At 43.8% G+C, this 25,325-nt stretch overlaps 1 protein-coding gene and 1 long non-coding RNA gene across 5 annotated transcripts in view; both read left to right on the top strand.

Annotated features, from left to right (window-relative positions):
* The first annotated feature begins 2,655 nt into the window (after window positions 1-2,655).
* LOC131412990 (uncharacterized) lies at window positions 2,656-4,432 on the top strand. Its single transcript, XR_009221884.1, has 3 exons — window positions 2,656-2,823; window positions 3,683-3,715; window positions 4,253-4,432. It is a non-coding gene; the product is annotated as an uncharacterized LOC131412990 (long non-coding RNA).
* A 3,147-nt stretch (window positions 4,433-7,579) lies between these two features.
* Window positions 7,580-25,325, top strand: part of CEP85 (centrosomal protein 85) — a 30,176-nt gene continuing 12,430 nt past the window's right edge. For 2 of the 4 annotated variants that reach the window (XM_058553304.1, XM_058553306.1), the window contains exons 1-8: window positions 7,580-7,681; window positions 12,373-12,448; window positions 15,591-15,743; window positions 20,825-21,519; window positions 22,320-22,453; window positions 22,863-22,980; window positions 23,397-23,426; window positions 24,084-24,269. In XM_058553304.1, coding sequence (XP_058409287.1) covers window positions 12,394-12,448; window positions 15,591-15,743; window positions 20,825-21,519; window positions 22,320-22,453; window positions 22,863-22,980; window positions 23,397-23,426; window positions 24,084-24,269 — 1,371 coding nt within the window. In that variant the 5' untranslated portion in view covers window positions 7,580-7,681; window positions 12,373-12,393. Of the gene's footprint in view, window positions 7,682-12,372; window positions 12,449-15,590; window positions 15,744-20,824; window positions 21,520-22,319; window positions 22,454-22,862; window positions 22,981-23,396; window positions 23,427-24,083; window positions 24,270-25,325 lie in introns of those variants that run through there. The other 2 variants (XM_058553305.1, XM_058553307.1) reach the window with 2 other exon arrangements.

The raw sequence follows: 25,325 nt of genomic DNA on the forward strand, positions 1-25,325 counted from the left end.
GAGAGGGGATCAGAGAGTTTATTTTTTTATTTTTATTTTTTGTGAGGAGATCAGCCCTGTGCTAACATCTGCCAATCCTCCTCTTTTTTTTTTTTTTTTTGGTTGCTAAGGAAGACTGGCCCTGGGCTAACATCTGTGCCCATCTTCCTCCACTTTATATGGGACGCCGCCACAGCATGGCTTGCCAAGCAGTGCGTCGGTGCGCACCCGGGATCCAAGCTGGCAAACCCCGGGCCGCTGCAGTGGAACACGAGCACTTAACCGCTTGCGCCACCCGGCCGGCCCCAGGGATCAGAGAGTTTAAATGACTTGGCCAATGGCACACTCTTGGTCTATTCAAGGTCCAGAGTTCAGGTTTTTTTTATTTAAAGATTTTATTTACTTATTTTTTCCCCCTGCAAAGCCCCAGTAGATAGTTGTATGTCATAGCTGCACATCCTTCTAGTTGCTGTATGTGGGACTCGGCCTCAGCGTGGCCGGAGAAGCGGTGCCTCGGTGCGCGCCTGGGATCGGAACCCGGGCCGCCAGCAGCAGAGCGCACGCACTTAACCGCTAAGCCATGGGGCCGGCCCGTGACTTCAGGTTCTGAAACACCACCAAATCTGTCCTAAGCATGTTATTCCTCCTTTGTCAGGAGGAAATAGAACATAGTGATTAAGGGTATAGGCAGCTGATGAAGCCAGGCTGCTACCTGAAGAAACATGGGCACCCAACTTAACCTCTCTGAGCCTCAGTTTCCTCATTTTTAAAAAAGAAAGGGTCTATCAAGGGGGGAAACTAGAATGGATTTATTGATGGTGAGCTTGAGCCCTGGAACAAAGGCCCTGGGATAAAAAGACCAAGTGGGGTTTGAGGAGTACAAGAGACTGAGATCAGAGAGGTGACTCCCTAATGCCTACAGGAAGTAGCATCTGTGTGGACAGGCCACTTGGTGGAAAAGTAATCTGCTGTCCCTTAGGTTTTTGCATTGGCTGGTTTCTCTTCCTGGAACCCAAAACTCCCGCATACCCTCATGAAAAACTCTCATCTCCTTCAAGTCTTTGCTAAAATGTCACCATTTCAATGAAGCCTATCCCGCACATGCTATTTAAAATTGCAAACTACCCTCCACTCATCCACTCTAGATTCCTATTTCTTTCTTCTATGTAATTATCACCTCCTAACTATATACTATATTACACGAGATCATTTACTTTTTTATTAAGTTAGTTATTGTCTGTCTCCCCTCACCCAAAAGAGAATAGGAAGTTTTGGTTTGTTCTATTCACTCATGTTCCCTAATTCTCCCAAGCACCTAGAACAGAGCCTATGTATAGTAAAAATTTCTTTCTGCCCATGGACTTTACACCACATGCCTATCCAAATATTACCAGTTATAGTGAAGGGGTTACATTTAGGTTATTGTCACCTCAAAAAAAGTCACCATGACAATAGTGTGGAGAGTTCAGACCCTTAGCTCGGAATCCCTTAGCTCAGAATTTTCTGTCTGTCAGAGTTTGCCACCAATCCCTATATTGCCACCAGTAACTGTTTTCCTTTTTCAATTTGGAGAAGTTATTGCCAATAAGCTATCACTGATAAACTAGGCTCAGTGAAGAAACAAACTTTATTAAAAGGAAAGAGACAGAAAAACAAAAAAATAAAATGAAAGTGAAGAAAAATAAAAGGTCATCTCTCCATGAATTACTACCGTTACACAATCAAAATAATAATAGTGAGGAGGAAGAGGGGGAAGGAGAAGAAAGGAAAACAGAGGGAGAGAAAAGATGTTAAAAAAAAAAAAGAGGGCAGGCTCCGTGGCTTAGCGGTTGGGTGCGCGCGCTCCGCTGCCGGGACCGGGGTTCGGATCCCGCGGGCGCACCGACACACCGCTTCTCCGGCCATGCTGAGGCCGCGTCCCACATACAGCAACTAGAAGGATGTGCAGCTAGGACATATAACTATCTACTGGGGCTTTGGGGGAAAAAAAATAAATAAAAAATTATAAAAAAAAAAGAAAAGAAAAAGAAGAAAGAAAGAGGAGAGGAGGGGTGCAAAGTATTGTCTTCCTCCTAGGATTGAAGTGAGAATGAAATGAAATAATGCAAGTAAAGTTCTCAGCACGTGACCCAACATCTACACCCATAGGGGACAAGCAAAAAGGCGGAAATCAATGTTTGTCCATCCACACCGCGGCCCCGAGCTAGGGCGCCTAACAGTTGGTGATGCCGCCTCTCCCCATAGTTGCCCGGTCAGCAACCAGCTGCTCGGGGGCCTGCGGGACAACGGGGCCTCTCTGGAGATGACGCTGGCCTTCAACCTGTTCCGCTTCTTGACCAGCGATACGCTCTACCTGCACGGCCGAGTCACTCTGTGCGACAAGTGGGCGGGACGCCCGTGCCAACCGGTGAGCAGGAAGCCCTGGGAGCTCCTGGCCGCCGCCGCAGCCTCTGCCTGCCTGGCAGCTCCGGGAAGGCGCGCTGGGGAGCCGGACCCCTACCGATGCAGTCATCCTGGGGGCGGGACTAAGGCGGGGCCTGGAGGACGGCGGCACGGGGGATTGGCCTATCCTGTCGGGGGCGTGGCCAAGGGCGGGGCTTGTTGGGGGCGAGGGAGCTGGGGATTGACTAAAAGGGCGGGATCTTGGGGAAGTCACTGTGTCTATCTGGGGTCTCCCGCATACGCCCACCCAGGGCGGGGCGGGCCTCGTACTCTTATGCTCGTGTGCACAGACCTGTAGTCAGAAGAGTCTGCCTGGGAGGAATCGAGCCTGGGAGATCCGAGCGCGGGAAAGCCTGGACAGCGGAGCCGGCTGAATGGTGTTCGGGCCCATCCGCATAAGCGGTAACTGGATCATTTGAGGGCCTCCCTGACTCCTCTTCTGGAGCCTCCCACTGACCTGCTCGGAGACCCCCACCCTTCACTGAGCTCTGTCCTCCCTTCATGCCCTCACACTCCTTCCTAAATCCAAGTCTCCTCCCCAAGCCCATATCCTCCGCGGCCCCTCCTCTGATCTGGAGATGTGTCCCTGCCCCTCCCCCCCCCCCCGCCCCTCTCCGCCCCGCGTCCTTTTCTCACTCATTAAACTTCTAGTCTGAGTTGTCTCTGCTTCTCTCCTCCCTTTCTCACCTTTCCTGCCACACGAGCTCACTCTTCTCCCAGTCTGTTTGTCCCTTGTGACAGCCTGCTTTTGTAAATCCTCCTTGCTGGTCTGGAACAGTCTCTCCCCCCTTTCTTCCATGACAGTCCTCCAAAACTCCAACCCTCATGGGAAAGCCTATCTCCTTAGTAAGTCCATTCTTAATAGAGACAGAAGCTTCGTCATCACACCCTTTTTTTTTTTTTTGAGGGAGATCAGCCCTGAGCTAACATCCATTGCCAATCCTCCTCTTTTTTTGCTGAGGAAGACTGGCCCTGAGCTAACATCCGTGCCCATCTTCCTCCACTTTATGTGGGACGCCACCACAGCATAGCCTGACAAGCAGTGCGTCGGTGCGCCCCGGGGATCCGAACCCAGGCCGCCAGCAGCGGAGTGCGCACACCTAACCGCTATGCCACGGGGCTGGCCCCATCACACCCTTCTGAGTCCCAGCTTCAACAAGTGGTCAGCCCCTTTGCCCACTTTTGAAATGATGGGAGTGTACTGGCCTTGTCCTGTCAGGATGGCTCCTCAAGCTCAATCTTTCTTTCTATGTGGTTTCAGAGTCCAATGCCTCCAGCAGCAGGAGTTCAGCAGGTTGGTACACAGGATTGCTGTGATGAAGTTCTGGTGGTTGCACCAGGGTCTGGGCATGCACACTGGGTTCTGGCAGGTGCCGGTCTTAGATCCTGTCTCTGCTCAACTTTATGACTTGGGAGAAGTCAGTTACGCTGTCAGTCTCAGCTTCCTCAGCAGTACATGGCAGAGTTGTCATTGTGGGGTTGTTGGTAGTTATAGAGTTTTATACCTCATCAGAACCTGAGACTATCCAGAAATGATTTAAAGTAGGGATTAAAATATCAAGATACAGGGCCAGGCAGGTAACAGCAAGTGAGGGGGACAGAGTGGGGTCCACATGGAACTAGAGAGTGCATTTCATTTCTGTATCTCCATGTACCTCACCCCTAATCTAACAGAGGGACTGGCACAGTCAGTCCCAGGATAGCTTTGTTGAAAGAATGCATGAATTATTTAGTAATAATCGCCCAAAGTGGAACCTCTAAGCCTAAAAAGTTTCCCAGGCTCTCAAAGCCTCCTAATGCTGTTTTATAATCATTTCTTTCTTTCCTGCAGGAGCCTAGATTCCCATCTTTCTTCTGATGGTGATAAGCTGGATGCTGGGATAAAATCCGACCCCGACACCTCCCCCAACTCTAGCGCTTGGCCTCTAGTTTAGTTGCTTGAGGGAAAAGTGGGGTGGAGGAAGAGTTAGAGAGAGGCAAGTAGTCTGCTCTCTTGTTAGGGACCAGAGATGCTGAAGGTGAAGATGGAACCCATATATGACCCAACTACTGTCTGGTAAGGACTGTGGCCACTGAGCTTCGAGCTATGCTTCCTCATCCCACCTTCTCTTCCCTTCTCCGGAGCTCTTCCAAGGGATTGGGCCGCTCAGTATGGTTGGGGGCAGGGCAGAGGGTATGGCCAATAAATTGCAGGGAATTCTCCTACTTTGTCTGACTCCTTTTCTGTGTAATCTGACTACAAAGCTTCAGCACTTTGAGGAATGGGGTATGTGTGTGAGTGAATGCGTGAGAAGTCACTTTATTCTCTATGCGTTTCAGTTCCCCCATAAATAAAATGAAGGAGTTTGACCAGATGATCTCTGCTTCAACATGGGGACTCTGTGACTTATTTCAGGGAAAGTTCCTTGGCCTTGGCCAGCTGGTCCTAAGACTCCTTTGTTCTGCAGAATGGGCAAGAACTATTCAATTTCAGAATTAGGATTGAATGTATCCATATAACATTATCCTGACCATTAATTATTTCTAACCTTATTAACTCCTCCTTCCTGGTAGAGGGTGGATGCAGGCAGCAGTGTTTGTGCTACTATCGTTTATTCATTCAAAAATGGGTTGGGATCTACTATGTACCAGTTCCTGTGTTGAATCCTGGGGATTCAACAGTACACAGACACAGTCTTTGACCATACAGAGAGGACAACTGAGTGCAGGAAGTAGGTGGTATGGACCAGGAAGCAGGACAGGCTTTATAAATTGGCAGACGTGGCACTTTGACAAAATCGCAAGAAGGCCCTGTGCCTCTTTGTTGTTTCTTTCTTTTTTCTTTTTTTGTGAGGAAGATCGGCCCTGAGCTAACATCTGCCAATCCTCCTCTTTTTGCTGAGGAAGACTGGCCCTGGGCTAATATCCATGCCCATCTTCCTCCACTTTATATGGGACGCCGCCACAGCATGGCCTGCCAAGCAGTGCCTGGGTGCGCGCCCGGGATCCGAACCGGCGAACCACGGGCCGCTGCAGCGGAGCACGCACTTAACCGAATGCGCCCCGGGGCAGGCCCCTGTTGTTTCATTTTTGAAATACTACTTTTTATTGATATTAATGATCATTTTAGAAATCAATTTCTTGGGAAAATATGTTGGTACAAGCAACAAAAGTTAAATTTAACAGTCTTAATGTTTCATTTGCAAAAACTTTTCTTGTCACTTAATAGTTTAACAGCTCCTGAAAAAAATTAAGTCAAATGATCAATCCATATTATTTTTTTATGTACATCAAAGTCACACATTTATAAAATCAGCATACAATTAATTGCATTTCACTGGGAATTCATATTGACTTTATAGGTCTGGAATAGACTGTTTAAATAGTCCTGATTTAACTATTGAAGGCATTAACTCTTGCCCTTATTTAAAATATATCCTGAAGGATAAGGGCAAAATATTATTGACCATACTATGCTTAAATATCTCAGAGAGAAAACAGAATGAAACAAAAATTAAGTAAATAAGGAAGCTATTGAACTTTATACTTAGTTGACCACGTTAAAGAAACCTCTGTGTTGTGTAACAATAGATGCTTATAAAATAAACCACCAGACAACACTTAATGCATGTGAAAGCAGTAACTCTAATTATATGATTATAACTAACATACAGGTAGTTTCTCATTTTCTTTGGTTAAATTGGGGTGGGACATATCTGGCCAACTCTAGTCCTTTTTCAGTCATGTCAGATGATAGTTCCACTGATATATTCTATTAAAATACGAAGCAAGTCTTTTTAAAATAATAAAGTAACTGAAGATTTAAGAATATCTCATATCTAAAAATCGTGAACATTCTCTGAGATTAGTGCCAAAAGTCTTTGTTAAAATATAAATGAAGAGTCATTCAGATTTGAAAATTGCAAGTATGAAATGGAGTTACTTTTAAAATATAGATATCCATTGGAGAAAACTGTACAAATGTACTGTTTGCCATTTGTAAATTTAAATCTCAGCACTTTCACTGTTTCCAGTCACATTTCTCTTTCATTCTGTTATCAGCTCTTCAAATCCTCCCCATTCTTCTCAGTCTCGTGTGTGCCTGTTCCCTCCCTCCTCACAGATGCTTCTCACAAAAGAAATAGAAGCAATCAAGTGGATGTTTCCACGACCCACCAGTCTACTTCCTGACCCCCAGCCCACAAATTTATTCATTTAGACACCTAGCCTTACCACTTGTATTTTAACAAAGTCTTCTGGTCCTAATTTCAGACAATACCCCCTAACTTCATCCATCATATCATACTCAGATTCATCATCCATTAAATCTGCTATTTTATGCCTTCTATATTCTTACCTTAAAAAGTTATGAGATGGCTGGGGATAGAACTTTGGAGCACGTCCCCAGAGTCCTTCCTCTAGAGTGAATTTGATCCAGTAATTAACTCTCTTTATATCTGGTTCTTCAAAGTTAAGAAATCACACACTTTTTTAATGCCTTTCCCTCCCAAGTCAGGTTTCCAAATACCTGGAATTTAATTTCCTTTGGTTGATGGCTTTGTTCCTCCTTTTAAACAATTTCCCAGTCTGATTCTTAAGTATATATTAATGCAAATAAACTTAGTTCCTTTTTCTGGGGACCGAGTTTCGGTGGGGAGGCAAGACTGATCCGTACTCTTCAACCTGAGTCCTGGTCACAGCCTGACCACTGGCTCTAACCCAGCCTGACCCCTGACCCCAGCCACAGACTGAGCCTTAACTCTGACAAGGCAGTGACCCAGGCCACACCCTAACCCCTGGTCACAACCTGACCCACGCCTTCGAGTGGGAGAACTGATAAGTGGTGGGGAATGGGAGAAGGGTGGGGCAGGTTGGGTGTGATTCCCGAGTGATTCGCCCTACTCACCAGCTTCTCCATCTGCACAGGCCCAGCAAGCCGCTCCAAGCCTGGGAGAGCATGGCTCCGCCCATAGGCGAGACCGGGTCAGGGGCAGAGGAGAAGACTACAAGAGGCGGCGAGGTCATGCGCAGAGAGACGCGCCCGCTCTCGGCGCCGAAGGCAGCGTGCAGGGGCGGGGCACCGGTGCGGCCCGACTCCTGATTGGTCGCAGGCGGGCAGAAAGGGGCGGGGCCGGAGAGGCGCGCGCTCCGAGGCGCGCGGCCTGGAGGGCGTGTAACGGCCGTTAGGCGAGCTGAGGGCGAAATCGTCGCCCGCGGCTGACGTGGTAGCCGCAGTCTGTGTCCCTGAGTGAGTGATTTCAGCGCCCGCTTTCAGGCCCACGTAAGTCCTCCTCCCCTCGGGGGCCCCCGTCAGACTGATAGGCCCTGCCTCCCCTAGGGGAGCCCCGGAGGCGCCTCAGGCGCTCGCGACCTATCTCGGTCGGGGGGCGGCGGGAGAGCGAAGCGCATGCGCAGAGCGACGAGGCCGTGCCCCCTCCGTCTCTCACGGTCTGTGCTTCCTAAAATAATGGCCCCCCCACGGCCGCTCGTGTCTCAGTCGCCTCCCGCCCTTTGCCTTGCTTTCCCCTCCGCCACTCGCTCCGCAGCAGTTGCTGTACCTCTGTAGATGGCAGGCCCTGTGCCCGTCGCCAGGGGGACGGCGGGAAGCACGGTCCTTGCGCCCGTGGAGCGCACCGTCCCGGGAGAAGAGTAGACGTCGAGCGGGTGGCTCCTCGGTTGCTCTCAGTAGTGTGGGGTGGAGAAGTACAAAGCACAGAAGAGAGGGCGCCGTGTAGTCTGAGAGCGCAGGGAGCCTCCCTGAGGAGGCGGTTTGAGCTGGGATTTGAAGGAGGAGTGGAGAAGGAAGGGTGGGGGACCGGGAGCGCCTGTGGAGGCCCTGGGCTTGCGTTTCTGAGCCGGGGCGGTTTTGCTCCCCGCGGGATGTTTGACTATGTCCGGAGATGCTTTGAGTGATCGCACCTCGGGGATTGCTCCTGGCCTCTAGTAGGTAGAAGTCAGGGATGCTGCTAAACACCCTACAGTGTGCAGGATGGCCCCCACCACAAAGACTTATCCGCCCGAAAGTGTCAGGAGTGCTGAGATTGAGGAACCCTGCTCCAGACGAGGAGGAGCTGGGGCTTTGGATGAACCGAAAGTTTACTGTGTTGAAGCGTATTTGTCCAGTAGAGCGGATTCAGCGCTTCATCACAGTAACCCGGGAGGATCCGAGCCCTGCGTGTGTTTTACACCAATATAGTTCCACCACGTGGCACAGAGCCAGGCAAATAGTAGGCACTCAGTAAATTTTGGTTGATGAATACTGTGCTAGGTCGGGATGAGCGGTGGTGCAAGGATGATTAAGGTCACCACGCCTCATTACTTGCCCTTAGGCTTGTCTGCCTTATAACGGTCTGGTGGTGGTGTGTGTCTCAGGACTTGTTCTTTGTAAAGGCAACTTTTTGGCAACGATTTGGCTTCTCGTTCTTTAGGTCTGGTTTAATGAATGCTCAAGGCCATGAAAATAGTGTGATGGTGTGAGATTCTTAATGTGTCTTTGTCAGCTGTGTATTCCTTCAAATCTTCTCCTGTCTTGATGTGATTCTCTCAACAGCTGCCAAGTGTGACGTTCCACACTAAGATTATGATTCTTCAAGGAGAGTAATACTTATAACCAAAATTTAGTCCTTGGGTAGCAATTTGGGAAATAGAGCCTGGGTAGTGACCAAGGGCAAAAGAAATTGTATGAGCTGTCCCTGCTCCTGACTGTTTTGGAGTTGCAGCTCTGGCTGTGTCTGAGGCAGAAACTCCCAACTTGGGGTACCTTAGTAATGTCCTTTATTTCCTTGTCACAAACAGAAAGAATACTGACTGGACTCCTATAGCATTAGAGCACAGTCCTGGCTTTGAAGCCTCTTCCTACCTGTATGACTTGCACCTCTCTAAACCTTTATTTTCTCATCCATAAAATGAGGATAGTAATAGTAACTGCCTCACAGGTTTGATGTGAGCATTAAACATGACATGATACCTATAGAGTGTTTAGCACAATGCTTCATGGGTAGTAAGTACTGAATACATGTTAAATTTATTGAATGAATGAATATTTCTGTTGTTTAAAGGGCTTTGAAAATAGACACTATCAATGTTGGGTGCTTTTTTTCTGTCTGTCTCCATTCACTCCTACCTTTCTTGGCTGTATAATTGGTTGTTATGTTGTTTCTTGTAATTCATTTCTCTCACTTTTTTTTTTTTTTTTTGGTGAGGAAGTTTGGCCCTGAGCTAACATCGGTGCAGTCTTCCTCTATTTTGTATATGGGACGCCACCACAGTGTGTCTTGATGAGCGGTGTATAGGTCCATGCCCAGGATCCGAACCCAGGAACCCCAGGCCACCAAAATGGAGTGCACAAATTTTACTATGCCACCGGGCCAGTCCCATCACTTTTATTTCAAGAAATCTCTGTCTCTTTCAAATGGTCCTAAAAATTTCCACTAGTAGCTCGTCTACTTCTGAACTTAGTAGGAAAAAGTCAAGAATCATTTATTTATTTTTAATATATATTTTTTTAATTTTATTTATTTATTTTCCTCCAAAGCCCCAGTAGATAGTTGTATGTCATAGCTGCACATCCTTCTAGTTGCTGTATGTGGGACGCGGCCTCAGCATGGCCGGAGAAGTGGTGCGTCAGTGCGCGCCTGGGATGTGAACCCCGGGCCGCCAGCAGCGGAGCGCATGCATTAACCGCTAAGCCACGGGGCCAGCCCCAAGAATTATTTATTCCGTACTGTTTTACTCCTATGGGAGTTCTTTTTCTTAAATTGAGATGTAATTCACATGCTATAAAAATCAGTTTTATGTGTGTACAATTCAGTGGTTTTAGTACATTGACAAGGTTGTGTGGCCATCGCCGCTATCTATTCTCAGAACATTTTGATCACCCTGCAAAGAAAACCCATATCTATTAGCAGTCACTGTCCATTCCCCCACCAGCCTCCTCTTGGTCCCTCACAACTGCTAATCTATTGTCTCTATGGATCTGCCAATTCTGGACATTTCATAGAAATGGAATTATGTGTGGCCTTTTGTGTTTGTCTTCTTTCACTTAGCATAATGTTTTAAATGTTCATCCATGTTGTAGTATATATCAGTACTTCATTCCTTTTTATTGCCAAATAATATTCCATTGTATGGATATACGACATTTAATTTATCTGTTCATCAGTTGATGGACATTTGAGTTCTTTCTACTGTTTGGCTATTATGAATAATGCTGCTATGCAACATACATGTACAAGATTTTGTGTGGACATATGCTTTTATTTCTCTTGACTATATACCTAGGAGTGGAACTGCTGAGTCATAAGGTAATTCTATACTTAACTGAGAGTTCTTTTGTCATCCTATTTTCAACTCATTTGAATTTGGAAAGGTCTCAGAATCCAATGGGGCTACCATTTTGTTACACTTTTAAGAAATGGGTAAAGAAAAGGATTTTGATATCACTAGTAGGTAGATAATCTAATCCTTCTGTGTCATCATTAATACACTAAATGATACTAGCCATAAATTGAAGCTTTTATTACTGAATAAAGTATGTGAAGACCTAGAATTTCAGTACCGTTTCCACTGTAGACGCAGTGATTTAGTGAAAGTTTGGGTGGTTGTTACTAAGAGAAAACTATAGAGGTCAGTAAAGTACATTATAGGAATAGTACCATATAGCCCTTTTTCCCCCTCCAAAGTTGAATTTCACCTTTGAGAATTGTGTTCTATCGACAGAGTTTGTCTCAAATGCTTTTGGGGCTCTTACAGATTCAAAGTTTCTAGATGCATACTTTATCTTCCAGGGACCATACTGTGCCACTTTTTATTGACATAGGCTGCCAAGTAATAATAACATTGAGTACTTAATGTATGTCAGACACTGTTGTAAGTTAATTTTAAATGAATTAGCATGAATTACGTTCTGTATTTATCGTCATTTTTATATGAAGGAACTGAGGCACAGAGATACATATTAAGAAATTTGCCCAAGGTTGCACAGCTAATAAATTGCTAAGTCAGCCTTCAAACCCAAGCTGTCTGATCAAGAATCCATACTCTGGGGGCCGACCCGGTGGCGCAAGTGGTTAAGTGCATGCGCTCTGCTGCGGCAGCCCGGGGTTCACCGGTTCGGATCCCGGGCGCACACCAACGCACTGCTTGGCAAGCCATGCTGTGGCGGCATCCCATGTAAAGTGGAGGAAGATGGGCACGGATGTTAGCACAGGGCTGATCTCCCCACAAAAAAAAAAAAGAGATATATCAAAAAAAAAAAAAAAAAAGAATCCATACTCTGAACCACTTCCCTGTACTGCCTCTCAAGTACTATGCAAATATAAGATATTATTATTTGCTGATAGTTACAGTTAATTAAAGCTTTTGCTTACACAGATAGTAATCAGACTTCTGCCAAATTCTCAGCACCTACCATTAGAGTAAATATAAATGTTTTAAGGAGTGGGGAAATGAGAAGAAAACCTCATGTTCCCAGCTGGGGATTGGGGTTCCACTTATGATCAAGAATTCTGTCCATCTTTGTGCATCATATGACTAACTTTCATTACTGGAAGAATTGGAGAGTTTGTTTTATGTTAATCATAATTGAAGCTGTAATACTTAACTGTTGGTTTGGTTATTTGGTTCTTTCTCCACCCTACCTTCCCATCCTGTTCCCATGGCTAAGAAGATCCATAGCAAAATTTGTTAATTAAAAGTAATATTATTTTTAATTTTTGCAACAATTGGAGGGGTTCTAGGACCGTATAGGATCAGTATTGGGAATTTCTATTGGGTTCTAGGTTTTCTCTCCTTGCTTTAGGAAGAGAAGTAGGGTATTGGGAGGTGCTTTGCCTTAAAAAATATCCTTAGGAATAACACATGTGAAAGAATACTTGAATACTCTGGTTTTGACAGTTTCAGTTGAATAGGCATGAGTTACAGGGAATTAAAAGATAGTGGAGAGATCTAACTAGTTATTCCTTCCTTCTACAGTTGGTTCAAATAACTGTGTTGATGGCCATGCAGGAGAAATACCAAAGTGAGAGAATCTCTCATGCCACTTCACCAGGTAAGTAGTGAAAGTTTTCTGGGTTAAATTCTGACCTTTGTTCTGTTATTTCATAACAGAAATTTCCTTTAAAGGAAATATTGAGCAAACAAGCATTCACTGAAATGCTGGTACTAAAGGAACAAAAATAACATGGGGCTACATTGAATAGAAAAACAAGTCTCTCGAGAGAACAACTCTCTAGTCCTACATGGATTCCAACAAGACCACATGATTGATTGGGAGGGGAGGACACATAAAAGATTGGAACAGAATGACTTGGGAACATAGTTCCATTTGAAATCAGAAAAACACAGCATAAATTACTGTGTTCTGTGTTGTCTTTGTAGTCCTGTGGGCGGGTCAATCATCTGTTAGCCCACAAAGATTGGAATTCTTCTTGGATGCCAACAGTCTCAGTTGTGTTGTCACTAGAGACTCCGGAATTTATCTCTAGAATGGATTGACAAGATTTTAAAGCTCAGTATATATACTAAGTAGATATATTAATTATATATAGTAAACATATATAAGTATATACACACTCAATAGACATATTAAGTAGATATGGTATATTCAAAAAGGAAGTAGCATTTTAGAAAAATAACTTTGAATTCTGGGGTATTTATGAAGAAAAGGGTACATTTTATTCCACCAAGGGTATGCTTTATTTAACTTTAAAAGCCCACAGTGCTTTACTGCAGACATTTGGTAGATATTTGTTATATTCTCCTAGGCACGCTGCCTTGCATATAGTAGGCACTTTGATAAGTGTTTGTTGAATCATTTCAAGATTCATTCAGCAGATAATTTATTGAACCTCTGCTATGTGCCATGCATTGTCTTAAGGCTGGATTGTACAATTTCTTAGGACAATTATGTGTATAATGCAAGTTTTTGGAATGTAGCAATGCCTAAACAAAGCTCACTGATTTTCCGATGGCTTTGTCTTTAGTAGTCTATCATTTGATAACTAATGGTCTTAATATTTGATAAGGATGCTATTGATAGGACATGTGATTTAACACAAAAAATTTCACTTGCAAACTTGAATTTTGAAATAAGCATAAGCCTCTGTATACCAAAACATACTTCATTTTAGCGAATATCTCTTTAGAATTGTTGTATGCAGTGGGTGGATAGGAAAGAGATAGTGGTGAAAAATGGAAGATTAGTAGTAGTAACGGAGTAGTTTCCAGTAGGAGGCCAGGAACATGGTAATAGAGGCCCTTGGTCAATTTTCACTATTTCAAAAGACCTGGCAAATTGTACACTGACTAGAGAGATAACGCCGTATAGACTCACCAGGAGGTCAAATTTCTTTGTTTCTGGCTAGAATTACACTAACTTAGTATAGTAACACTGGCTAATCTTACGCTGATCAGAGGCTCTGATTGTTGGCTATGTCTTCTATTAAAGATTACAGATTACTATGTGTATATAGATTCTTTCAAACCAGGCAGTCCACTGTGACCCAAAGAATAAAACAAGTCCTTGGAGAAAGTTAGGTTGCCTTCAATAGAAAGCAGAAGTAAGGGTAGCAAAAAAAGGAACAAAAGTAGAAGAAACTAGGTTAAAAAGATGGGAGAGGGGCCGGCCCCGTGGCTTAGCGGTTAAGTGCATGTGCTCTGCTGCTGGCGGCCCGGGTTCGGATCCCGGGCACGCACCGACGCACCGCTTCTCCAGCCATGCTGAGGCCGCGTCCCACATACAGCAACTAGAAGGATGTGCGGCTATGACATACAACTATCTACTGGGGCTTTGGGGGAAAAAAATAAATAAATAATTAAAAAAAAAAAAAAAAAGATGGGAGAAGCACTAAATTCGGAAGAAGGGAATAAGGTGCTTTATGTTCAAATATCACTTGCTTCCCACTAGATCAGAGAGTCTGTAGAACCATCTTTTCTAATTTAAACTCAAACTTTGACACTTTAAATGAATAACTAGCTGCCATTACCTTTTTGTTTGTGTACATGGATCATCAGTTACAATTTAGAAAAATTATAGTGGTTTTTTAAAAATAATTTGAATTTAAGTCTTTGCTAGTATGTTAGTAAATCAGGTATTTATTGAACACTTCCTGCCTACGAGCCCTTGAACCACAAGCTAATAAAGTCAAATAAATCTCATCAGTCTTATTTGTCTTACCTGCTCAGTAATTTTAGTGGTTTCTTTGCATTGCCCTCAAAATAAAGTCTTAAACTCTTCAGATTGACTTTCAAGACTTACCTTGATCTGAATTCACCCTGCCCATGACCCTGGTGCAGTCAAGCAGTGGTTTTCAACAGGGCACTGAACTGCCTCTTATCCTAGGGGGCATTTTCAGGTTTCACAGGGATGGTGGGATGGGGTGAGGGCTGCTACTGCCATTTAGTGGGTGGGGACCAGGGATGCTAAACCATCCTGCAGTGTATAGACTACACGTTGAAGAATTGTCATGCCCAGTATGCCAAAAGCACTTGTTGAGAAACCCTGTAAGAGGAAAGAATGTGGGCGTTGGAATCAGAATAACCTGGGTTCAGATCTCAGCTCTACTCTCTGTAAAATAGGGGTGATAATACTTTTCCGTATTAAGTAGGTAGATGAGATCATGTTTGTAAAGTGCTATGGCTTCTAGGTTTCAAAAAATGTAGCTGCTAATAAATATTACTGTGTTCTGTCTCAGTACTCCTGGATTCTTGGTAGGTCTTTTTTCTTTTCTTTTCTTTCTTTTTTTTTTTTTTTTTTTTGTGAGGAGATCAGCCCTGTGCTAACATCTGCCAATCCTCCTCTTTTTGCTGAGGAAGACTGGCCCTGGGCTAACACCCATGCCCATCTTCCTCCACTTTATATGGGACACTGCCACAGCATGGCTTGCCAGGCAGTCCGTCGGTGCGCGCCTGGGATCCGAACCGGCGAACCCCGGGCTGCCGCACGCGCACTTAACCGCTTGCGCCACTGGCTGGTCCCCAAGTAGGTCTTTTTTCTGTCTTTGAACATTCTCACCTCTCATGCTGTTTCCATGTAAAATTAACTAACTCAGAGTAGCTGAAATAGGCACAGGAGAGAGAAAGGGGTGGGGTGCTGCTATTCTCTCATAGATTTAAGTGATTTTTTTGTAAACAGTTTTGTGGGGTTACATCAGCTGGTTCACACTAAAGGTGGGAAACGCCATTTGTTCCAGGTTCCAGTGTGATTCAGAAGGGCAGTTCCCTGGGGACTGAATGGCAGACCCCAGTTATCTCCGAGGCCTTTCGGAGCCGCTTCAGCCGTTGTTCAAGTGTAGCTGACAGTGGGGACACAGCCATTGGCACATCATGCTCAGACATTGCAGAGGGTAAGTTTGGGTTAATGATTTTATTACCAATATGTGGTGTCATTTTCAGATTGTGTTCCAGATGTATTGTCATTTCCAGAATATTCGTAGATCAATCCATTCAGTCAGGGAGTCTGCTGGATTCTTCGTACCCCATGCTTCTCACTGCTGCTCTCTTCCTCTCAATTTCTGTTTGTCATATCTAAAACAACTTTCTAATAGATTTCTTGGCCTCAAGTCTTACCCTCTACTGCTGGATTAATCTTTCTCAAAGCCTGATTTCATGGTTTTGCTTTCCTGCAAATCCTCAATTGTTTCCATTACTTGAAGGATAAAGTTCAGAGGCCTCTGTTCTTCTGTGATCTGGCCCTATCCCACCCATTCAAATGTATTTCCTACTGTCACCAGTCTGTTGTCTTACTGTGCTCTGAAAGTACAGATTTTTTTCTATACCTGAGCTCTTTCTTCCTTTAATCTGGGGCAATTTGTGCTATTCCCACCTCCTCTTGCCCCTCCTAGCTATGCTGATCTTATTTTTCAAGATCTAGTGAAGTGTCTGACAAGACTTTTATCATCCCTCCCACCCCTTACTGATTTTCCTTTTTGCAATCTTGTATCTTTATTATTTCTGCTACTTGTTTTTGCACTTAAATTAAGTGATAACTGCTAGGCAGTACATTACAAGAGTGTTTTGTTTTTCCTTTAGATGGTGAGTTTCTAGAGGGCAGAGGACCTAATGATAATAATTAATTACTATTTATTAAATACTTTGTGATGGATTCTGTGCTAAATTTTTTCTACATTTTTTCATTAATGCCTTTAAGAACTCTATGAAATATTTTATTATTTCCATTTTACAGATGAAAAAGCTGAATTTCAAAGTGATTAAATGAGTTGATTAAAGTCACAAAACTAGTTACTTTGGAACTTTATCAGATGTGACACCCGCTAGGATGGCTATAATCAAAAAGATAATATGACAAGTGTTGGCGAGAATGTAGAGAAATTGGAACCTTTATACATTGCTGATGGGAATATAAAATGTTGCAGGTGCTTTGGAAGGCAGTTTGGCAGTTCCTCCAAAGATTAAACATGGAGTTACCTTATGACTCAACAATTCTACTTCTAAATACATACCCAAGAAAAATGAAAATATATGTCCACACAAAAACTTATAGCAGCATTATTCATAGTAGCCAAAAAATGGAAACAACCCAAATGGCTATCAACTGATGAATGGATGAGTAAAATGTAGTATATATATACAATAGAATATTATTTGGCGATAAAAAGAAATGAAGTACTGATACATGCTACAAAATGGATGAACTTTAAAAACATTTATGCTAAGTAAAAAAAAGCCAGACACAGAAGACCACATATGGTATGATTCCACTTATATGAAATGTCCAGAAGAGGCCAGTCTGTATAGAGACAGAAAGTAGATTAGTGGTTGTCTAAGGCTAGGGAAGTTAGGGGAAGTAGAGCATGACTACTAAAGGGTAAGAGGTTTCTTTTTAGGGTGATGAGAATGTTCTAAAATTGGTCGTAGTGATCGTTACACAACTCTGTGAATATACTAAAAACCATTGAATTGTACACTTCAAGTGAGTGAATTGTATGGTATGTGAATTATATCTCAGTAAAGCTGTTTAAAAAAAAAGGATAGAAAAGCTTAGAAAAAATAAAAGAAGAATGAAAAGGAAAAAAAAAACAAACACATCTGCTAGTACTAACTCCTAGGTACCTGGCATTTAATTTTAATAGTTTGATAGCTGTGTGTATATGGACACGCTGCTCAGCATATATGAAGTAGAATTGAATCATAGATTTTGAGGTAGACAGGACTTGAAAAATCACTTAATCCAGGGGCTGGCCTGGTGGCGTAGCAGTTAAGTTCACGCGTTCCGCTTCGGTGGCCCAGGGTTGGCCGGTTCGGATCCTGGGCACACACCTACTCACCGCTCATCAAGCCATGCTGAGGTGGTGTCCCACATAGAAGAGCTACAACTCTACAGCTATGATATACAACGATGTACTGGGGCTTTGGAGAGAAAAAAGAAAAAAGAGGAAGATAGGCAACAGATGGTAGCGTAGGGGCAATCTTCCTCAAAAAACGAACAAACAAAAATCACTTAATCCAGTTCCTTTTTGCTAGTGAGTAACAAAAATTCCCTGAGGGGTTAAGTACCTCGCCTAATGTCACACAGTTAGTTATCAGATTTGGGTCTTCTGACTGTAGTATTCTTTCCATCACTTGTATAATCAAAGTGTTACTATTAATTTAGTTATGACTTGTTAAGGTTTTCTCTACATGTGCAGTCATGGGGTCTTTTTCATTTTGACTAAATAATAGGTCTTTTTAAAATGAAATAATGGTCTAGATTTTTCCCCCTATTGAGTTGACTGGCTGTGTTTAATTCTGTCAAATTGTTACACAGATTGTGTGTGTGACTGTGTGTGCACTTTTTATTCCTTTGGGGAAATATATGTATTTCCTTGGTAATGCATTCTTTTTAAATTATAGTAGCCTTGACATAGTGGCCAAAGCCATTTGTCTAGAAGTTTCTTTTTAAAGGATCCAAGGTGTCTTTTCTGCCATGTTTGTTATATACCATGGTCTTTATCTTAATATTGATTCTTGCTCATTTTGTTCATGAATCTAGCGTGGTTTATTTGGAGCCCAGTTGACAAGAACCCTTATGACTGGTGTAAAATGTAGTTCATTGTTGCATCTTTAATTGAACAGGCTTGCTTTTGATTCCACCCTTCACTAAGTTGCTGTACCTTGATTCTTAGGGGCAGGGTAGAGGTGGTTACCAGAGAGCTCAGAGGGCTTTCGGCTCTTTGCTAAAGACTGAAATAGTCACTGACTTAGTTCACACTACCAAACTTCATAAACCAGTAAGAAATGTAGACAGAAATGATCAAGATTTAGCGATAGCTAAATCTACTGCTTACCAAGAAAGCAGGGTTGCTAGAAAGAATGAGTTGTTTTTTTGGCAGGGTTAAGGAGCAGGTGATGTGGTTGAGGAGAGGAAAGATTTAGAAATAGATCCTTAAAGTGTCAGAAACCCAATGATTTTGGGAATTGTAGACTTATCTAAAAAATCATGTATCTCATACGCTAAATTTTGAAAGCCTTTGAAAATTACAGAATATAGTGGCCCTTTTGAAAAAAACTGTTTTATGGTGTTCTAAGACACAAACCAGACTTAAAAGTGTTTAAACTTGACGTTTTGTAGCAGTTTGCTAGAAACAAACCCAATAGACAAGTTACAAATGCTGACAAAGACCTCACTTTATTCTGTCATCCATAGATGGACCACACCCACTAGAAAATTAGAAAAACCGTATTCTCCTGGGTCAGTTGATACCTTTTTTCTTGGCTTTGATTTTGGCATTACTACTTTGGGGGTTATGGGCTCAAAACTGAATTTGGTGAGTCTTGAGAGAGAATGGTGCTGTGGATGGAGAATGGAAGGGAGGTGTTATGTTATAAGTTCAGCATAGTAGCTCCCTCATATGTCACCATCTCACTGTCTTCTGTCCCATAATTATACTTTGAGAGCAGGGACCCTTGGTGAGAGCGGATATTATGGTGCCGTTATGGAAAATTTCAAGTAGAGAGCTTACTAGTCTTGGAAGTCTTCATCACCACCAGTCTACCTTAACCCTGTTGACTAGTCCTATATTTAAGTTCTGCGATTTCAAAAACTGTGTCCTTTGACTCTGAAATGTTCTTTTCTCTTGGTCCTGAGAGGGTGATGCACGTTATCAGAAATTACTGGGTTTTTTTGGTTTTTGTTTTGTTTTTTGTATGGCCTTTTATATATCCCCCAAATCATCTAAGTATAGGAAATTAGATACTCTGCATACATTATAAGAGATAATTTGGCTTGTCTGTGTTTTTAAAGAGCTGCTTACAAACCCATATGAGAAGATGGTAGCTGATCTATACCCATATAGTTCTGGGAAAGGTTATAGTATCTGTCTTCATTAGCTGAGTGTGTTCTGTGTTGGTTGATGGAAAGAAAAAAAGAGGAACTAATTAAATTGGTAGTCTACTCTTCTTCATGGTAGATGTGCTAGGTTTGGAAAAGAGTACTAGACGTAGTTGAAAAGAAAAGACGTTTATATTCCTTGTCCCCTTACTCAGTTTTCTGCCTGCTGAAAGTAATAGGTATGTTTCCTTACATTTCCCTATCTTGTTTGTTTGCAGCCCACTGCCCTGGCACGTTGGTTCTGTGACCTTGTTGTCCTCTTCAGAGTAGTCCTCTTCCAACTTGAAAGTTGGAAATATGTAAAAATGTGAACCTTCTGTGGCAGGGCTAATCGGAGAGTTGTCTCCCAAGACTAGGCAGGAGCTAAAGGAAACGTAAATCCAGCCTGAAGGAAAAGTGAAAAATCACAGTTGGATACAAATAAGGGGGTAAGTGAAAGGCAAAATACAAAATAGAGGATTTCAGCGTGTACCCACTTGAGAGTGCTCGCTGTGCTAGAGTGAAACCTGAGAGTTACTAAGAATAACTTCACGTATCCAGGCAGTCAGGTCTGGTGTGTGGGAGAGAGAACAGAATCCTGATTCAGATGCTGTATTCTCTGCCCTGGATACAGAGCAGCACTATCCAGTTCGTCTTATTCTTCGGATAGTTTAGATTCATTGCTCACCTTCACTGGGCAGCTTTTGGAGGTCACAGAGGATTCTGGCAGCCCTTGCAAAGGATATTTTTATTAGATTGGATTGTAGTTTAGAGTTGCCCAGCTGCCAGAAGAGTAGGACCTAATCCATTTCCCTAAGTAAGTGATTGTTTTTTTAAAGTTTAGTTTTTAGCTTTGTTTGTTGACTGGCAAGATTTTTTATTCAAATACAAAGGGCAGGGTGTAAGTTACAAGTGAAGCCAGTGTTGCCTTTTGTTGGTTTGCCTTGAGAATGGCATTTGAGATCCAGTTAGGCTGCCGTGTCTTTCTGCCTGATACTTGTGATGATAGTGCCCTCTCTGCCTGGTCTCAGGACAGGCAGAGAACGTCTGGCATAGCAGCCAAACTCAAGAAAGCTTGCTGCTTCAGTTTTGACTTATGGAAGACTGTTCTTTCCGCAGATTTTTGCAGCTCAAGTAGCAGCCCTTCTTTCCAGCCCATCAAAAGCCACATAACCATTCCAACAGCCCATGTGATGCCTTCTACTTTGGGGACCTCTCCTGCCAAGCCAAATTCTACACCTGCTGGACCCTCTTCCTCCAAACTCCCTTTGTCAGGGTTGGCTGAAAGTGTGGGGATGACAAGAAATGGAGACCTCGGTGCAATGAAACGTTCTGCTGGCTTATCTAGAGATTTCATGTATCTTTGTGGTGCTGCCGGAGAAAACGGAATTGAGCAGTCCTGGTATCCAGCAGTGGGCCATGAAAGAGAAGAAGGGATGAGGAAATTTGATATTCCCGCTATGGAGTCTACCCTCAATCAGTCGGCAATGATGGAGACACTTTATACAGATCCCCACTACCGAGTCCACTTCCACAACCCAAGAACCGACACAAACAAGGAGTTATACAAAGTGTTGCCTGAGACCAAGAAGGCACCAGGCGGTGGGGTGGTATGTGAGCAGAATGGACCACACCCTAGCAGCAGTGGGGTGCTCCCTTTGGGACTCCAGCCTGCTCCTGGGCTCTCCAACCCTCTACCCTCTCAGGTGTGGCAGCCAAATCCTGACCCTTGGCATCCCCGTGAGCGATCTTGTGAGCTCAGCACTTGTCGGCAGCAGCTGGAGTTGATCCGTTTACAGATGGAGCAAATGCAGGTAGAGGCCCTTCTTTCTTGGATTTTGTCAGTTCTTTGCAGATCTTAGAACTGTCCTATAAGTTTTAACTCTAAAGAAAACATTTATAAGAAAGAGGGAATATGTTTGTGGGTTGGAAATGAAGCCTTGTGAAAATGCCATTGAATCTGTTGGTGGTCTAATAAAACAGCAGGTAGGTTCTCCGAAGTAAAGGGAAAACCCAAAGAGCTAGGACACTAACACTGATTGTGTACTTATGTACCAGTCACTAGGCTAGGTACTTTCATTTACAAAGTCTTATTTCATCCTTATAGCGTTCTGATGAGTTAAATGTAGAAATTTACCAGGTTCTTCAAATAAGTAATCTGTTCAGGGTCACAAAGCTGGTAAGTGCCAGAGCTTAGGGTTTGAAAAACCATCTTTGAACTCCTATGTTCTTTCCTCTATACCACTTTTGTGTTTAAAAAAAAAAGTCCTTGTGCTGCTTAAGAGTGGGAAGGAACGAAGCAGGACATATTCTCCTTTCTTCGTTGGTGAGGACATCTTAGCTCCTGGTTTACCTCTGTTGCCAGATAATGAAAGATAACTGACCTTTTCTTAGAAACTGGAGCCTTTCTGTGCAGGGAGTGTCCAGTTGGCACAAGTCTCCCTGGCAGGTTCTTTCCAGTCATGCATCAGAGCTAAAATTATTTCATAAACACTAGGCCTTCTCATGCTGAGCCAAAGTGAGCCTTGACTGCAGACACAACTAGGTATTGCTCAGGTGTTTTCAGGTGCCTATGAGTCAAGATCAAGCCCCTCTGGGCCCGCCTGTCTTTCAGCTTCAGAACGGAGCCATCTGCCATCATCCCGCTGCTTTTGCTCCTTCACTGCCCACATTAGAACCAGCACAGTGGATCAGCATCCTGAACAGTAATGAACACCTTTTGAAGGAAAAGGAGCTCCTCATTGACAAGTAAGAGGGCCAGGGTGCCATACGGCCAGCCTCTGCTCTCCCAGCCCCCACTGAGGGCACCTAATGAGGTCTCCCCAGGGCAGCACATCTGCCTTTGTTTAGGCCCACACCTTGCGTCATGGTAAAGCTAGGTTTGTAAGCAGCCTAGTCATGTAACTGACTAATATGATAGACCAGTTGTGTTTATCTGCAGGAGCTCTGGGGAGTGCCTGGGAGGGACAGCCAGTTCTTTGCAGCTGATCTTTCATTTCCGTTCAGCATTTCCCCTTCCTCCTCCTTCAGCAAAACAGTATTGCCGAGAATCTAAGGTCTTTGCTTACACGGTATGGATTGTACCCATCTAAGGAAAGTGGGGGCTCATATTGCAGGTGAGTTAGTGTCAGGACCCTCATTCTACTGGCTTTTGCAGGCAGAGAAAACACATCTCTCAGCTGGAGCAGAAAGTGCGAGAGAGTGAACTACAAGTCCACAATGCCCTTTTGGGCCGCCCTGCCCCCTTTGGGGATGTCTGCTTGCTGAGGCTGCAGGTAAGCATTGGCAGCCAGGATGGCATTCTGCTTGTCATAAATCAGTGTCTTCCCTGTGCTTGGCAATTTTAGGTATCCAGGAGATAGGAAAGGGACCAATTGATGTAAAGTGTCCTTGCCCTCAAAGAGTAAACATTCTAATTGTAAAGCATTCCTTGTTCTGCCCTTGTAGGGGCAGAAAAGGCTTGAAGGTAGAATCAGGTGGAAGTCCAGATACCTTGGACTGGACCAGTGCCTTGGTGTTGGGACCTACTTGAGAGAAAAGGAAGGCAGAGCGAGGTACATAATAAAGTCCTAGAGTTGGGTGATGTTCTGAGAAGTCTTAATCTACTAGCAGCCCTGGCCAAATGGAGGGAGAGGCAGAGGTAATGGGGGATTTTTTAGAGCCGTTTTCATTTTTCTTCTTCCATGTCTAGGAGCAACTGAAGGAAGCCATCCTCACTGAGGTCAGTGGCTCTAAAAGAAGGCTGCTTTGTTGACCACACTTCTGCAATTTGGACTTTTCAGTGATAGGTATTAGACAGGTTATGGTACTGGCCTTGGCACTGGCCCACTAGGTAGTGGGCCTGTTAAACCAGTGTTCTGTCTTGTAGAATCAGAATGTTAGAGTGAGAAGGGCCCTTAGATAAAATCTAATTCAGTCCTCTAACTTACTGATGAAAAAATTGAGGCCCAAGAAAGAGGAAGAACTTATCGATGATCATATAGAGAATGAGTGGAGGAGAACCGGGCCTTGAGCCCAGGTCTTCTGATATCTTGTGTTCCTTCCATTATACTACAACTCCTTAGGTATTGCTTTAACGCACTGGTTTTGAAATGTGGGTGTGCATCAGAATCACCTAGAGGGCTTGTTAAAACACAGATTATTGAGACCCATCCCCAGAGTTTCTGATTCAGTGGGCCTGGGAGTTGGGCTCAAGAATTTGCATTCCTAACAAATTCCCAGGTGATGCTGAAGCATCCTAGGACCACACTTTGAGAAGCATTGCTTGAAGGAATTCTTTGAGAAAGGTGATATTTGACCACAAAGTATGCTGGGGATAAGTAAAGTACATGGGACTGTAAGGGTAAGGAACAGTTATATATCGAGAATCTTTCTGCAGGAATTGCAGCGAGAGAACACTTTCTTACGTGCACAATTTGCACAGAAGACAGAAGCCTTGAGCAAAGAAAAGATCGAGCTTGAAAGGAAACTCTCTGCTTCAGAAGTTGAAGTCCAGCTCATCAGAGAGTCACTCAAAGTGGCATTGCAAAAGCATTCAGAGGAAGGGAAGAAACAGGAAGAAAGGGTGAGCTAAGGAGCTGATAGCTGTCTAATTCACAAAGGAGTTGGCAGTCAGCCCTCTGCTGCCAAACCCTAAGCTGTTTCTGGCCCCCATTCTTGGAACCAGAAGGAGCCAATTGGTGAGACCCTATATTAACTTCTCCTGCAGGACTGATCTGCTAGAAATAGAACCTCTCCTTTCTGCTTCATCTCCACAAAACTACCCCAGACAGGGAAAGTTGTATAATCCCTCACTGCCCCAGGTTGTGTTGGGCTGCCAGCTGGCCTGGATGGAAAACCAGCCCGAACAGTCAAACCAGATGGTACTGTTGCAAGATGTTTAAACACCTGTGATAGATTTATATCATTCAGCCTGGTTTCTTCTCACTCTACCTAAATAAGTAGAGAAGAATTCCATGTGTGCAGCCAGTTTGGAAGTTTTTACATTTTTGCCATTACTCTTAGAATTGCCTTAGGGTGAGGCTAGTCATCATAGAAGGAGCTGATTTAAAATCTTTTGGTTCTCTTCATAGCTTCCTCTAATGCAGATGTTCTTGAGGGGCCGATTTAGTAATGTTTAGTTCTGGACCACTTGCATCAAAATCAACTAGAGCAGTGCTTCTTAAACTTTAATGTCCTTAAGAAACACTTGGAGATCCAAATTCAGCAGTTCTAGAGGGGGAGCGAGACCTGAGGGCCTACATTTCTAACAAGCTCCTTGATGTCGTTGACACAAGGATTTAGATAGAGGCTTGTTAAAAAAGAGGCTTGTTAAAAAAGAAACTTTTTTTTTTTTTTTTTTGGTGAGGAAGATTGGCCCTGAGCTAAGATCTGTTGCCATCTTCCTCTATTTTTGTATGTGGGATGCCGCCACAACATGGCCTGATGAGTGGTGTAGGTCCATGCCTGGGACCCAAACCTGCAAACCTCAGGCCACCAAAGGGGAGCATACCAGAGCTTAACCACTGTGCCACCGGGCCAGCCCCGCTTTTTTTTTTTTGGTGAGGAACATCTGTGCCAATCTTCCTCTATTTTGTATGTGGGACGCCACGACAGCATGGCTTGATGAGCCGTGTGTAGG

The sequence above is a fragment of the Diceros bicornis genome, chromosome 13, assembly GCF_020826845.1.
Source record: "Diceros bicornis minor isolate mBicDic1 chromosome 13, mDicBic1.mat.cur, whole genome shotgun sequence".
In the NCBI taxonomy this organism is placed as follows: Eukaryota; Metazoa; Chordata; class Mammalia; order Perissodactyla; family Rhinocerotidae; genus Diceros; species Diceros bicornis.